At 35.4% G+C, this 15,927-nt stretch overlaps 1 protein-coding gene across 1 annotated transcript in view; it reads right to left on the reverse strand.

The window, feature by feature from the left end:
• Positions 1-2,181: 2,181 nt before the first annotated feature.
• The window catches only part of LOC103507223 (aquaporin AQPAe.a), a 20,475-nt gene continuing 6,729 nt past the window's right edge, over positions 2,182-15,927 (reverse strand). Inside the window, exons 3-7 of the mRNA XM_026822144.1 lie at positions 9,504-9,647; positions 8,783-8,992; positions 7,290-7,370; positions 6,392-6,505; positions 2,182-4,179 (exon numbers count right to left, since the gene is read on the reverse strand). Coding sequence (XP_026677945.1) covers positions 4,141-4,179; positions 6,392-6,505; positions 7,290-7,370; positions 8,783-8,992; positions 9,504-9,647 — 588 coding nt within the window. The 3' untranslated portion in view covers positions 2,182-4,140. The remainder of the gene's footprint in view (positions 4,180-6,391; positions 6,506-7,289; positions 7,371-8,782; positions 8,993-9,503; positions 9,648-15,927) is intronic.

The raw sequence follows: 15,927 nt of genomic DNA on the forward strand, positions 1-15,927 counted from the left end.
ATAGTGAATAAAATGCCCTAGGCAACTAGGCAATAATTTCGCCCTTTGCTTGTAATTTCTTGTAAAATGTGCTAGCAGTTGGGCAAAATGGAAAATGCCCTAGGCATAAATGAAATGAAAAACCAATTACTTACCTCCCCAGTACAAACTGTATATCGTTAGTTCTACTAATTTCGATCAGTAGACACCCTGCATAGCGTTTTATTTGGACGAGGAAAAATTCTTACGCAGCCCAGAGTACGAACTCTTAATAAAGCTAAATTCCTGATGTTGATTAATAAGCGGATGTCTTTTCTCCCCACTGGTTCACAAGTGCTTGGTATAATTACTGTCATAGAGTAAACATTTTTTTTTTTTTCAATAAGAGTAAAGAAACACACAATCTAGTTAACAGCTTCAAGTGGTGGGAGTAAAGAAACATGGCTCATAAGAATAGAAAATTCCAGATGACTTAGTCTACTATAAAACATCTGGAATCTTCTACGATATCTACTTGAAATTTCGCTATGCAATGCAAAAAATAATGCAACACAATATAAGGAAAAAACGGATTCCTATCTACTTGCATCGTAATGCATCTTGATTTGTTTGTTGTTTTGTCCTCATGTCCAACATCTTATTCAACGTGCTTGCAATATTCGATCAATTTATAATTTATTAGGACATATATTTTTCTATTTTCTAGTTCTGTTTTCATTGAAAGCAGGTTAGCCCGTTTGAAATTCAGCTAAAAGCATGGCACATTTATGATACAGATGATTCTAAATTTTATTTCTAGCTTGCATGGAAGAGCGGAAAAAAAAACTTTTTGCCAAAACTCTTTCTGAATACACAGATATAATTTATAGGGTCATTGTGGATTCGGAGAAGAAAATTTATACATAGGTACCTACCTCAACGAATTATTACAAAACAATCTGGAATTTCAAACTGTTTATGAGTTAATTTTTATGGGCTCGTTTATAATAGGCGACATTTTTTAGTAACGATTTATTTTTGAGGAAAATGCTTAAAATAACAAAGCCGAAAATTCCATTCGATAGAAATTTCTTATTGAATTTTAATCACCCAAGAGTCGTTAATGCTTCATAAAAAACGGACGTCTCTAATTATGGCATTGTCAACCGAGTATTGACGTGTGAAATGTGTTTTCAATATGTTTTGGTGACGAGTGCCCAAAATTTTAGCAACTCAAGACCACCCGTCACTGAATTTCCAAGTGCCAAAAAGGGGCAACAATTAATAACATCGATATTGTTGACAGAATTTATTAATTTCTAGATGACTCATATCGCGATGGGTGGGTTACCGATATACCGAATGGACTAATATTTTCATTTTGATAAACACAATCACGTTTCTATAATTGAACGAGCAAATAGTAAATAGATAACAATAATAAATAAATAAATGCGATTAATGAGCCAGTAAAATAGACAGTGCTAAATTAGAGAAACTAATTCAATACACAGTACTTCTAGAATTTTGACGATGTTATTTTTTTACTTTTTTTTATCGAATTTTCTTATAATAGTACAGCATGTTACCATACAGCTAAAAGAAAAAAGAAATCGCTATTATTTTTTCTTGCGACGCGACGCAATGGTATAGTGTAAAAATATCTTTTCTCCATCATGTACCGATAATATTTTACAATATTAATCTTCTCTAATGATAGAAAATATCTGCATCAATATCTTGATTTATGTTTCAATTCTGCTCTTGTCCAAGTAATCGTCAATAATAAGTTTCCATGTTGTCGTAGTGTTTCACTTCTGCTGTTGTATAAGTAATTTTCAATAATTTATGTTTAATTTTTCCTATTGTACAAGAAATCTTCATTATGTCTTGATTTATGTTTCAGTTTTGCTGCGATGTATATTCTCTGGTGATGGATACTTGTTCGTATATTACGAAAGAAAAACTGGAAAACATCGATTGTGAACTGGTTGCCACTGTTTATACCATGTTGAAACAAACGCGGGTATTGGGCTTTTCGTGAGGTAAGTATTAAAAATTCATGTCGATTTATATTGATGTAGGCATATCGATTTATAGGTGCGAAAAGCAATTTTTTTATTGTTATTAAAAACGTTCAAGATTTTTTTCTTCTTTTTTTTCACAACGTTGTAAATTGAAAATAATAAAGACCCTATGAAAATAAAAAAATAAGGACGGTGATTTAATTGTATAAACATAAATAAATAAAATATATTTAAATGTTATCTCAAAACAAGGAGCTTTTAGGAAAATCCTCCTTTCTCAAATCCTTAAAACTAAAAATAAAAGATGGGTCATATTAATTTATGTGATAATTTTGTTCCTCTTTGGTAATATTTGGTCTACAGAATGGATTGTTAGATGAGTAGGTGGACGTAGATGGTCTGTCAAGGTCACATACTTAGGTAGGTACGATGATATTTTCTATTGAAATCACGTTTTTAAACATATAAACTTTGAAACTTCTTTGCGAAAATATGTCCTCTTTAGACCTTCCTGACCAAGCATTTCCTCTTATAACAACCCACATGTAGGCATTATTTTTAAAAGAGGTACACAAATTGTTTATAAAGTAATATAACCAATAAATTATTACAATAATAAAAAAAGGAGAACTTGGCAGAAACTCACAATGAATATATTACAGTACATTTGAGATACAGAAGTAGGTTGGTTTATTAATTTAGTACGGTTGAGAATAAAATAGAAGATACACGGTAAAAATGGATTCAGGTACTATCTATTTTCAAGATTTTATCTGTAATAATTCTACATTCTTTGAATCACGAACTGATTGATATAAAAGCAACATTGGTATATGCATTGCCAGTTTCTGCTTGGATCGAAATACAAACATAATGCTTAGTAAAACTTAAATATTATGTTTGAACAAATAAAGTATAAATAGAGAGGTAAAAATAATGAAAATCTTAAGACTATTTAATTTGATTTGAAGGTTTATCTAACCGAGGAATATTCGAATGCCAATCCGTTTCAGACAAGCTGAATATCCCAATCCATATCAGACAAGCTGAATACTAACCGCTACTCTTACAAATAGATCCTCTGCCTTACTCGCTATCAGACTACTAAGGAAGGTTCTGTCAGTGCAAATTATACTTCAAACAAGAAATCACAAGAGCAATGTAGTTTCGGGAACTATAAACTGAGTTTGTAAAAATGAAGGGTACAGTTATCGAGTTTACAGTGAGAAGGAAAAGATTGCGAATGTTAACAACGTTAAAAGCAGTGTATTTTGACAGCACATGATTCAGAAATACTTAGGTAGGTACAGATATCTAAAGATGACAACAATACTTTCTTTAGTTAGTCGAATTTCGTAATAAATACGAAATCCTTAACTTTGTGTCGGACCTCTTACACTCAGAATATATCTAGAAGCAAGATAACTTCCAAGATGTCAATTTTTACGAAATATTATGGTCCCCAAATTTGTCTACCTATCTTTCATGTGCTGCACATTGCTGATGTATTACACAAAACAAGAAACACAACATTAACACATAATTAATAAACTTAAGCACACGTGGTTACAAAGACACAACCTATATTAATTCACTCCATTACGTTCAAAGGAAGGGATTAGTGTTGATGTATTTTAACTCCAGGAATGATCAGCGGTACTATTGTTACGGAGTTTCCATTCCCAGAATTTACTGGTATGTTAAACAATGTTAGTCTTCCTGTTATTTACGTTCAAAATTGGTATTCTAGTTATGGGGTGTCTAGAGCTTGTGGTGATATCTCATTTTCAAAAAACGTCTAACCAATATTGTTTACCCTAAAGTCCTTAACAAAATAATGAGATCCAAAAGTTTATAATACAAAAGTTGAATTTCTCTTCCTTTTGAAAAAGGAATAAATGTCCGAGTAAATTTACAAGTGAAATATTGTCAATCGCGTAATGGAGTTATTCTAAATGTACAAAGAAATACAGAGAACAAATAAAAACAATTAAAAATACGAAATAAAACATTGGTTGTACGAAACGTCCGAAATATAAAACCAAATAAATACGTTCAAATGTTTATAGGCAGTTCTGAGAAACTTTGTCATCGGTGAAGTGGTTGCTTCTAGAGTTCTCAGGTTTTACAATATAGTTTCTATGTTGAGTAACATCTAGGCCATGTTATCATCATGCTTGTTTAATCTCTTCAACTGAAACAACAACACATCAAAGGAAATTGTAAATAATTAAGTCGACAATATTGTTCATTGTTAAGACGCACTCGCTTTGAATACAAATAAATCTAGTCGTAAGTCTATCTGAATTATACATCGTATATGAGGACGTAAGTAGAATTGAACATTTTATTGAACACTTTATTGCACACGAGTCTAGTTCAAGGCTTTGTGCATTAAACAATTACTTATGGTAAAAATAAAACCTAATACCTCTAGGTAACACACTTGTTAGGTACTAGAATAGAAAAACAGTCATCTGTTGTTAGTAGAATAGATGATCTCAAGTGGAGCTGAATAGTAGAAAGAGCAGTTAGATAAATATTTTAGTTTATGTGATAAAAATGGTTAGTAATATACATAAACAAAAAAAGTACAAAGATGTAAGAAGTACATGATACATATTTGAATTTGAAAGTACATAGGTACTAAACTTATATTTAGCTCATAATAATGTATGGCCCCCGATATTGTCTCTACTGTTAAATTTATTGTTATACCTACTTTTCATTGTATCCTACTGAAAATGTTCTGTTACCATTACCAAATATAAATAAAAAGTATTTGTCTCAAAAAATATAAAAGAAAATTCCATTCGATAGTTGTTTTGGGGTCTCTCTCGAAACAAAATTCAGGTACATCTTTGACCATGATAGAATAGAATAGGGAATAGGACGGTAAAGATTGCAGCAGTTTAAATGAAATCAGCCGATTACTTCCCTTCCTAGAGAATTAAGAAAGTAAAAAAGAGAGATGATTTAAACTGCATTTCATGAGTGAAAGATGTAGAAGTTATGTAGGTAGATACTTTTAATAGATTAGTATTTGTAACACTATTATTAGATTATTCTTGGTACTTTTAATAGATTATTATTTGTAATACCATTATTATTCTTGGTATTTTTAATAGGAGGTTTTTCCGCCACACACGTTCCGACGAGACGGTCTGACCGAAGGTCTATGTGTGAAGACATTAGACCTAATTTAGACTGCGAGAGTAAAGGGCCCACTCTATCCTATGCTGGCAGTATTTTGGGGTCTCTCTCGAAACAATATTCAGGTACATCTTTGACCATGATAGAATAGAATAGGGAATTGGACGGTAAATATTGCAATGAAATCAGCCGATTACTTCCCTTCCTAGAGAATTAAGAAAGTAAAAAAAGAGAAGATTTAAACTGCATTTCATGAGTGAAAGATGTAGAAGTTATATAGGTAGATACTTTTAATAGATTATTATTTGTAACACTATTATTAGATTATTCTTGGTACTTTTAATAGATTATTATTTGTAATACCATTATTATTCTTGGTATTTTTAATAGATTATTATTTGTAACACCATTATTAGATTATTCTTATCTAATAGGAAAGATGGATAGATCTATAGTGCTTCCGTAATCCCCTGATATAATTAGTCGATATGAGTAATAATTGGAATTTATTATTACGTTCATACACACGCGAGTATGTTACGTTCCTAGGTTGACAATCTCTTAGTGTCATAATCACTTACCATTCTAGCTATGAATTACTAATAACTGATAATTATAATATTACTATTTTTATTATTACGTTCATACACACGCGAGTATGTTACATTCCTAGGTTGACAATCTCTTAGTGTCATAATCACTTACCATTCTAGCTATGAATTACTAATAACTGATAATTATAATATTACTATTTCATAACCAATTGAAATATTTTACGCAAGAAAGGCCTCACCCTGTGGTCCCTTTTTGGTGTATCCTACTGAAAATGTTCTGTTACCATTACCAAATATAAATAAAAAGTATTTGTCTCAAAAAATATAAAACAGGATGTGTGAGAGGGAGAGAGAAAGAAAGAAAGAGAGAGAGAGTTTTAGTGGATGTGCCAAAATTTCGTGAAGCATAATATATGAGAGTGAAAAAAGTAGAGGGAGCAATGATGATACGTTTCCCTAGGAAAAAAAAAGCAAATGGTGTAAAAAAAGCACCTTGGAAAAGCATTGGGAATAGGGGTCCAATTATGAAAGAAGTCCTGAAGGTTCTGAAGATAAAAGTGGATTAGCCAGGAAAACAAAGGAGGAGAAGAAGAAGAAGAAGAAAAAGCATTGGGAATGGGAGGACCAATTATGAAAGAAGTAGTCGGTGCGGGGGTTAATGAGGTTAATATTAATTACCATTGGATTTTATTTACGTACTTCCTTATCTTCAACCAGGACGGGGCTGTATTCTCCGATGCTGGGTGCGACAAACAGATAGGTGTAGAGCAGACCGGCAACCAGACCTCCCAGAGAGGGTCCAGCCCAGTATACCTGAGGAGGAGGAGAGAACAAAACAGGTCATGATTACAAAATCTATGATTACAAAAATACATAATAAACTTTAGAGTAGAAAATACCTACTTTGTTTATCCTTCCCGAATAGGACTGAAAAGTTCCCTTTTTTATGTTTTTTTTTTCAACTGTTATTTAAAGTGGCAGGATTTTCCTTAAGGATCTTTTCGACCCAATAACAAACTCTTCCACCTAAAAATTTGTTCAAGAGATGTGCACTAAGGGTAGCAAATACATAAAATCAGTTCACAAATACATATGCAATGAAAAACAGGGCTACTAAGGGCCCAGATAGCGCGATCAGTATAATTAAAATTTAGCCTCTAATTTGTTTGAGACCAAGGCGCTTAAAACTTGAAGAGAGTTTTTCCTGCCGAGATAAAACTGAAGTCTCTTTTCCCTCGAGTGATTTGAGAATTCATATCGGCTAATTATTTGAGTAAATATTGACGTTCAAGCAGATTCACTGAAATTACTGCAGTACATAGATTTGCTCAAAGAAATCATGAGAGCAGCAAGCATGTGTATCCGGGGGGGCTCGCTCCCGATTTATTTTGGGAGAGAGTCTCCTCGGATACGAAGATGGAGTATCCTGGTGGGGATGAAGAGACGTGTCATAAGAGTGGTCCCCGTTCTATCAAAGAAGAGGCTTTAGTTTGTTTGACTGAATTTTTAATAAATCCTATTTTGCTATTATCGTCTCAAGGTAGGAAGTAAACCGTTCAGAGAATTAGTGCTAATTATTCAGGGGGAATAAACTTACCCAGTGGTCGGTCCAGATGTTGGCAACAACGGCAGATCCAAAGGTTCTGGCGGGGTTCATGCTAGCTCCGGTGAAGTCGACCTGAAATTATAAAATAAAATTAGGTTAAAAAAGAAAAAAAAAGTAGGGAATTTGTAAAACTCCTTCCGAAAATTTCGTATGTTTCTCCAATTTTTTTGCTTTCCTTTTAGAAGTAAATAGATTGGTATAGATTGGATCATAGTAAATAAAATTTCCTATAAACACCTTGAAGTTTTTCCATTGAAAAAATGTTGGGAGGATTTCACAAGAACTCGTATATCTCGATGAATAATGGAAATATGAACACGATTATTTTTGCACCTGATTTTTACTACATTCTGCATTAGGAAAGCCGTTTTATCCAAAAAGGGACCACAGGGTGAGGCCTTTCTTGCGTAAAATATTTCAATTGGTTATGAAATAGTAATATTATAATTATCAGTTATTAGCATATCTCGATGAATAATGGAAATATGAACATGATTATTTTTGCACCTGATTCTTACTACATTCTGCATTAGGAAAGCCGTTTTACCCAAAAAGGGACCACAGGGTGAGGCCTTTCTTGCGTAAAATATTTCAATTGGTTATGAAATAGTAATATTATAATTATCAGTTATTAGTAATTCATAGCTAGAATGGTAAGTGATTATGACACTAAGAGATTGTCAACCTAGGAATAATTAATAAATGGTGTTACCAAATAATAATCTATTAAAAATTACCAAGAATAATAATGTTGATTACAACATAATAATCCTATTAAAATACCAGGAATAATCTATAATAGTGTTACAAATAATAATCTATTTAAAAGTATCTACCTATATAAATTTCTAATCTTTCACTCATGAAATGCAGTTTAAAATCTCTCTCTTTTTTTAACTTTCTTATTTCTCCTAGGAAGGAGAAGTAATCGGCTGATTTTCATTGTAATTATTACCGCCGGCATATCTATAGAGTGTGCCCTCATTTTACTCTCGTAGTCTAAATCATGGTCTAAAGTCTGTAACATAGTACCTTCGAGGTCAGACCGTCTCGTCGGAAAACGTGTGTGGCACGAAAACCTCGAGACCTTTAGTTTATTATAAAATTTGATCTGTCAGACCATCTGGACGTAGAGACGGCTGGGTGCACCGGAATTACTCTTGCAGCACCTAGGTCTTTCAGACCGTCTGACAGAGAACGTGTTGACGGGATATCTTGGAGCTCTCGGTCGGTCAGCTAACCGTCCACGTAGGAACGGTGTGTGAGAGCGGAATATCTTTCCGAGACCTAGGTCTGTCAGACCGTCTGACAGTAGGAACGTGTGTGACGGGAATATCTTGAGACCTAGGTCTGTCAGACTATCTGACAGTAGGAACGTGTGTGACGGAAAAACCTCGAGACCTAGGTCTGTCAGACGATCTAAGAGTGAATGGCTGACCTTATGTATATTTGATGATGACTGGTAATAGTTCTGTTTTACTTACAGCAGCCAAGTGTCCCAGGGCGACAGTAAGTCCAATAGCCAGGGCAGCAGGGGCTTTGGCATGGGGTTTGTTGCCGTCACACACTCCGAAGATAACCAGAACCAGGACGAAGCCCAGGAAGAATTCAATGCCCATTCCTTGGACGGGAGTCAGGTGCTTGTTCAGAGTGGTCAGGCCCAGGTTTCCTTGGAAATCGGCAGGAGTAAGAGCCTGGGAATTTGAGAATAAGTGTGACATTTCATTCAAATAACGACCGGGATGAAAAACTCAGCAAACACTTAAAACAGATATCCCTCCCCCATTTCCCGATTTTGGACCGATTGCAATACTTTTTCGTGGCACTTTGAATGAACCAGTTTCCAATGGATCAGTAAAGTTAAGCAACGTGGTTGGTATCCGGATGGTTGACCTTCTGGATAATTGCAAGCTGCTGACTTTTCCCGGCCCCACTCGAGCTGAGTGAGGTTAATTTTAGGAGGCGAATAGCTTGTCGCCAAATGGAATATAAAATCCCATCACTAAAAACCTTACCAGTTCTACATTGATGGAGTAACTCTGTAGCTTTGTGAATTTCCATAAATGGAATTTATATGAATTTATATTTTTGAAAAGAAGAGTTATACATTGACGTCAAAGTCCTGTATACAAAAAAGTTAATGACTAGCTATCCGTTCGTTTCTCAATTCTAGTCATCCAGTTAAATCACAAGTTCAGTTCTTACCTTCAAGATGAGACTACCAGAGATGGCCCCGATGCATTGAGCAACCACATAGAACACGGCACGAATGATGCTGACTTTGCCTGTAGCCAACATACCCACTGTTACAGCAGGATTGAAATGACCACCGCTCACATGTCCTAGCGCCTGGAAATAAATGGATAGGCCACGAGTTAGATACGGATATAAAACAGTGGTTGAAGAATCGACGCAAGAAGGACCTAACGGCGTAATCCTCCTTATGTTAAAACGGGTTTTATCTTTTTGTGTAAAACAGCTTTCCCAATGCGAAATTTTGTTGGGAATTTGTTGCAAAAAGAATCATCTTGATATCTTCAATATTCATCAAAGTTTTTGTAAAATTCTCCCAATATTTTTCAATGGAAAATCAAAAACTTTATTTAAGGCTGTTTTACTCAAAACTACCTAGATTTTCATCTTGAAACTCTTGAGGCCATTCTTGAACCATCAATCATTTATGATGATAATATAATTTATTATGATAGTATTTGTACAATGTGTTTTGAAACAGTACAAGTTTACAAGAGTTCATATTGAATTCCAAGATCGTGTTAACAATGCCATTGATAACAGGTTTTTCTCGAACCGCCACCATTTCATAATTAATATTTACTGTCAGCGACCGCAAATAATTTATTTCGTCAACTCACTCAATATTGACATTGTTTATTTTATTACAATTCAATGTTTAAACGAAATATGAAAATGAAATACATGTATTATACTTTATAATTTTATAAGTATGAATTAAAGTTGGTAAAAGAGGAGGCAATGCTTTTTTTTTTTTTTTTAATTATTCTTAAAAGTATGTACCTACGAGTAAATTCTGAAATTCCAAGTGCAGCATGTCAAATGACACCGTCAGGCCTTAATGGGCTAAAAGTAGGCTCTAGTTTATTTCCCTTCTTTCCTCCTACCCTCTATTTATTTATTTATTTATTATTGTTATCTATTTACTATTTGCTCGTTCAATTATAGAAACGTGATTGTGTTTATCAAAATGAAAATATTAGTCCATTCGGTATATCGGTAACCCACCCATCGCGATATGAGTCATCTAGAAATTAATAAATTCTGTCAACAATATCGATGTTATTAATTGTTGCCCCTTTTTGGCACTTGGAAATTCAGTGACGGGTGGTCTTGAGTTGCTAAAATTTTGGGCACTCGTCACCAAAACATATTGAAAACACATTTCACACGTCAATACTCGGTTGACAATGCCATAATTAGAGACGTCCGTTTTTTATGAAGCATTAACGACTCTTGGGTGATTAAAATTCAATAAGAAATTTCTATCGAATGGAATTTTCGGCTTTGTTATTTTAAGCATTTTCCTCAAAAATAAATCGTTACTAAAAAATGTCGCCTGTTATAAATGAGCCCATAAAAATTAACTCATAAACAGTTTGAAATTCCAGATTGTTTTGTAATAATTCGTTGAGGTAGGTACCCATGTATAAATTTTCTTCTCCGAATCCACAATGACCCTATAAATTATATCTGTGTATTCAGAAAGAGTTTTGGCAAAAAGTTTTTTTTCCGCTCTTCCATGCAAGCTAGAAATAAAATTTAGAATCATCTGTATCATAAATGTGCCATGCTTTTAGCTGAATTTCAAACGGGCTAACCTGCTTTCAATGAAAACAGAACTAGAAAATAGAAAAATATATGTCCTAATAAATTATAAATTGATCGAATATTGCAAGCACGTTGAATAAGATGTTGGACATGAGGACAAAACAACAAACAAATCAAGATGCATTACGATGCAAGTAGATAGGAATCCGTTTTTTCCTTATATTGTGTTGCATTATTTTTTGCATTGCATAGCGAAATTTCAAGTAGATATCGTAGAAGATTCCAGATGTTTTATAGTAGACTAAGTCATCTGGAATTTTCTATTCTTATGAGCCATGTTTCTTTACTCCCACCACTTGAAGCTGTTAACTAGATTGTGTGTTTCTTTACTCTTATTGAAAAAAAAAAAAATGTTTACTCTATGACAGTAATTATACCAAGCACTTGTGAACCAGTGGGGAGAAAAGACATCCGCTTATTAATCAACATCAGGAATTTAGCTTTATTAAGAGTTCGTACTCTGGGCTGCGTAAGAATTTTTCCTCGTCCAAATAAAACGCTATGCAGGGTGTCTACTGATCGAAATTAGTCTCCGTTATTCTAACAGTGTGACAACTGGAATATTTGGAGAGATCGATTCAAGAGGACATCAAGCCCATTTCCGGCAAAATTGAGTCGTGCAAGTTATCTTTGAGCTGTACCTGAGGATGAGGGTTTACCATTTACTAGACATTAATGGCCAGGACCAAGATCAAAGCTTAAACTTATTTTGATAAAATTAACATGCCCACCCAGTGGTGCGTAAGATTACAATCACCCTGTATAGAGAGAAGAAGAAGAAAAATCCACCACGCTTGAGAAGAATAAATAAAGAAAAAATGTGTAGGTGGCTAACAGGCCGCAAATTTATACCTAGGTACATGTGTGATGTATGAGTTTAAACCTACGTTAGTCACAAACGACAATATGATACGCATGTTTATTTGACAATTTGAATTGTCTGCGAGAGCGAATTTGTATTCTGAATTGCTCGAAGACAGATTTCGTTAGGGGAGAATTATTTGTTAAAACTACAATGTAAAATATTTTGTGTTAATAAATCTACAAATTATTATAATTTCGTGTTAATAAATCCACACATCTTGTTGAGAAATCTAAGAGTTAATCTAAATTATTTATTTTTCGGGGAAGCTGGAGAGCCTTGTCACAATTTTTGTGGGTATCACAGAGCTTAGGTGTAGGGTTGAGCTTATGCGAATCTAGTACCTATGATACCCACTCTGTAACAGTTGTTTAGGCCAGCCACTCACTATCAGGTACACCTGATCAGGTCTACCCGATAGTGTGCGTGATCATCAGGTGTCAGGTATACCTGATCAGGTGTACCTGTCAGGTCTACCTGATAGTGAGTGGCTGGCCTTATTTCGTGTTAGTCTGTCAGTGAAAAAAGACAAAAACAACCAAAGGACGGTTGTTTATTCTGTCATCACCATTCGGCTACAGCTGAAGCCGCTACAACAAGAACTGAATCATTGACGTTCATACACTACCCAAGCATTAGATAAAGAGTTGGATAAGAATAAAATCAAGCGGAAAATTAAACGTCAATTAGACGAGTTAGGGAAGAAAGTGTTTCGAATTAGAAATTAGTGGAGATGCCTCAACTACTATATTAGCAACGTGCGATTACTGTTTCCAGTATTGAAGAGTCCACGAGAAGAAAAATGGTGGTAGATCCTATCTATTTGTAATTTCTAAAAATTTGGATCGATTGCAATACTTCCTTACTTTTACAGTAATAGCTTCGCTATAGATAACTGTAGTAATAGAAAGTAAAAATTTGGGTGCGTTTCCAAGCGTAAGTAGGTATGGGTTTTCTGTGTATCGGTTTGGTAGTTTGGTCGAACGGTTATGAAGTTTATGATTGTTGTGTTTTATATGTTATTATTTTTATGTTTCCCATAATAACTGCCCACATAACCGCATTGTTTTTGATATTTTTCAGTTCCCTTACATTTCTAAAACATGAGGCCGTGATGAGTAATAGTACGTCATTCAATTCATTTCTTGAAAAATTGGACCCTCATAATTTTATTCTTCCTCGTGAACTCTTCAACTCTTCATTAGATATTAGATTAGATTTAGGTCTAAATTAGATTTGTGAAGCTCAAGTTTTAAGATTAGATATTTTTTTTCTTCTTTCATACATACCTACAGATATCTGATACATAGATACCTGTAACGTGCATAACACAGACTTAAAACTGTGTCACACAGTCGACGGGCGTAGATCGACGAGGTGAATCGCTGATGTCGACAGCCGTCGACTCTGTGTGGACACAGTTTTTAGATTTAGGCCATACAAAAACAAATTTCCATTGTGAAATTCAAAGTCAACCCAATCTTAGAGAGCAAGAGAAACCTATTGCTGTCTAAGCTTCCATGTAGAACTTGCTACCACCCCCAAGGGAATTCAGCAAAAGTTGAAGACTTACCTGAACGGATGTGAAGATAACCAGCCCAAACGTGAAGGCAATGAGTACAATATTGGGAGGAGTACCAGCGGGCTGTTCCAGGAGACTGACACGAGGGATATCTGTTTTAAGTGTTTGCTGAGTTTTTCATCCCGGTCGTTATTTGAATGAAATGTCACACTTATTCTCAAATTCCCAGGCTCTTACTCCTGCCGATTTCCAAGGAAACCTGGGCCTGACCACTCTGAACAAGCACCTGACTCCCGTCCAAGGAATGGGCATTGAATTCTTCCTGGGCTTCGTCCTGGTTCTGGTTATCTTCGGAGTGTGTGACGGCAACAAACCCCATGCCAAAGCCCCTGCTGCCCTGGCTATTGGACTTACTGTCGCCCTGGGACACTTGGCTGCTGTAAGTAAAACAGAACTATTACCAGTCATCAATTCATCATCGAATATACATAAGGTCAACCATTCACTCTTAGATCGTCTGACAGACCTAGGTCTCGAGGTTTTTCCGTCACACACGTTCCTACTGTCAGATAGTCTGACAGACCTAGGTCTCGAGGTTTTTCCGCCACACACGTTCCTACTGTCAGACGGTCTGACAGACCTAGGTCTCAAGATATTCCCGTCACACACGTTCCTACTGTCAGATAGTCTGACAGACCTAGGTCTCAAGATATTCCCGTCACACACGTTCCTACTGTCAGACGGTCTGACAGACCTAGGTCTCACCAGTTTCCAATGGATCAGTAATGTTAAGCAACGTGGTTGGTATCCGGATGGTTGACCTTCTGGATAATTGCAAGCTGCTGGCTTTTCCCGGCCCCACTCGAGCTGAGTGAGGTTAATTTTAGGAGGCGAATAGCTTGTCGCCAAATGGAATATAAAATCCCATCACTAAGTTATAAATGAGCCCATAAAAATTAACTCATAAACAGTTTGAAATTCCAGATTGTTTTGTAATAATTCGTTGAGGTAGGTACCCATGTATAAATTTTCTTCTCCGAATCCACAATGACCCTATAAATTATATCTGTGTATTCAGAAAGAGTTTTGGCAAAAAGTTTTTTTTCCGCTCTTCCATGCAAGCTAGAAATAAAATTTAGAATCATCTGTATCATAAATGTGCCATGCTTTTAGCTGAATTTCAAACGGGCTAACCTGCTTTCAATGAAAACAGAACTAGAAAATAGAAAAATATATGTCCTAATAAATTATAAATTGATCGAATATTGCAAGCACGTTGAATAAGATGTTGGTATGACGTATGAGGTACTGATGTATATACAGAGTGTCCAATGTATAACAGTTTAACCGGATATAAGATAGGAGATCTTTTCTGATGAGTTTATTAATTGTTATTTTAGTGATTTTACGGCTTTGTCCTATTAACAAAATTATATTTAGTGTAATTGGTAGGTATGTACCTATAATACTTTATTTCGACTGTCAAAGTAGGTCTCATTATTTTATTATTTAGCATGAAGTCCCATTACAATTACAGTAGGTTTACCTGACTGAGGTTTGCTTTCGTTTCGAAATATTTGGTCATAAAAATCAGTTTATGAGGCCAAATTTCGTTATTCGAGTGTCATTGCTTAAAATTTGTTGCAGTTCTAACCAGTATGAGAAATGAAAGAGTGAAAACGTAGGTAAATAACCCGTGTTGAAAAAAAGCGGCTGCAGGGTATTGTGCCTCTTTCGTCTCTTTCTAATGGGCCTTTGCGTGTTAAGTGCCATTTCAGGTTTAGGCACGTTCGAACCTACGGGCAGTGACAGTAAACTTCGGGTCCCGTGCTGGACGGGCCCAAAGGCTACTGCACACTCCCCCCCGCACCAGTCCATTAAAGCACGAGGTATGACGGGCATCGTAATTCAGAATAATTTCATAGGGGGATGAAATAGGGCACCCCAAGTTGTAGCAAGGTTCAGGTATTCAGTGCAAAGTACGTTATGAGTTTAGTCAGGGGATGCGTGGCGGAGATTATCAGCATGGTCATGCCGGTTGGACTCTTACGAAGGTTAGACGTGCCGCTGAGTAAACTTAAACTCTGCGTCTGGTGCACTTCTTGGGATTGTTAGTTGAGTGCATTAACGATGAAACACCGTTTCACCAATTCCAAAGCACAGCTTGGGGACCACCAGCCTCCACGACCCGGAAGCTCTACGAACCAATCCCTGCTCTTGAAAACCAACTGTGGTTAAAAAGTCAAGGGCCTATGTAACTAATTGTTGCTGGATTTTGTGGCTTGTTCGAAATCCAATCGAAAGTTATTCGAAGTCAGGAGTCTTATACTAGTTCAACCTCTGAACTTTAAGTGAAGCGCAAGGAATAAACAAAAAAAAAA

Source organism: Diaphorina citri, unplaced genomic scaffold, assembly GCF_000475195.1.
Source record: "Diaphorina citri unplaced genomic scaffold, Diaci psyllid genome assembly version 1.1 scaffold298, whole genome shotgun sequence".
Classification (NCBI taxonomy): domain Eukaryota; kingdom Metazoa; phylum Arthropoda; class Insecta; order Hemiptera; family Psyllidae; genus Diaphorina; species Diaphorina citri.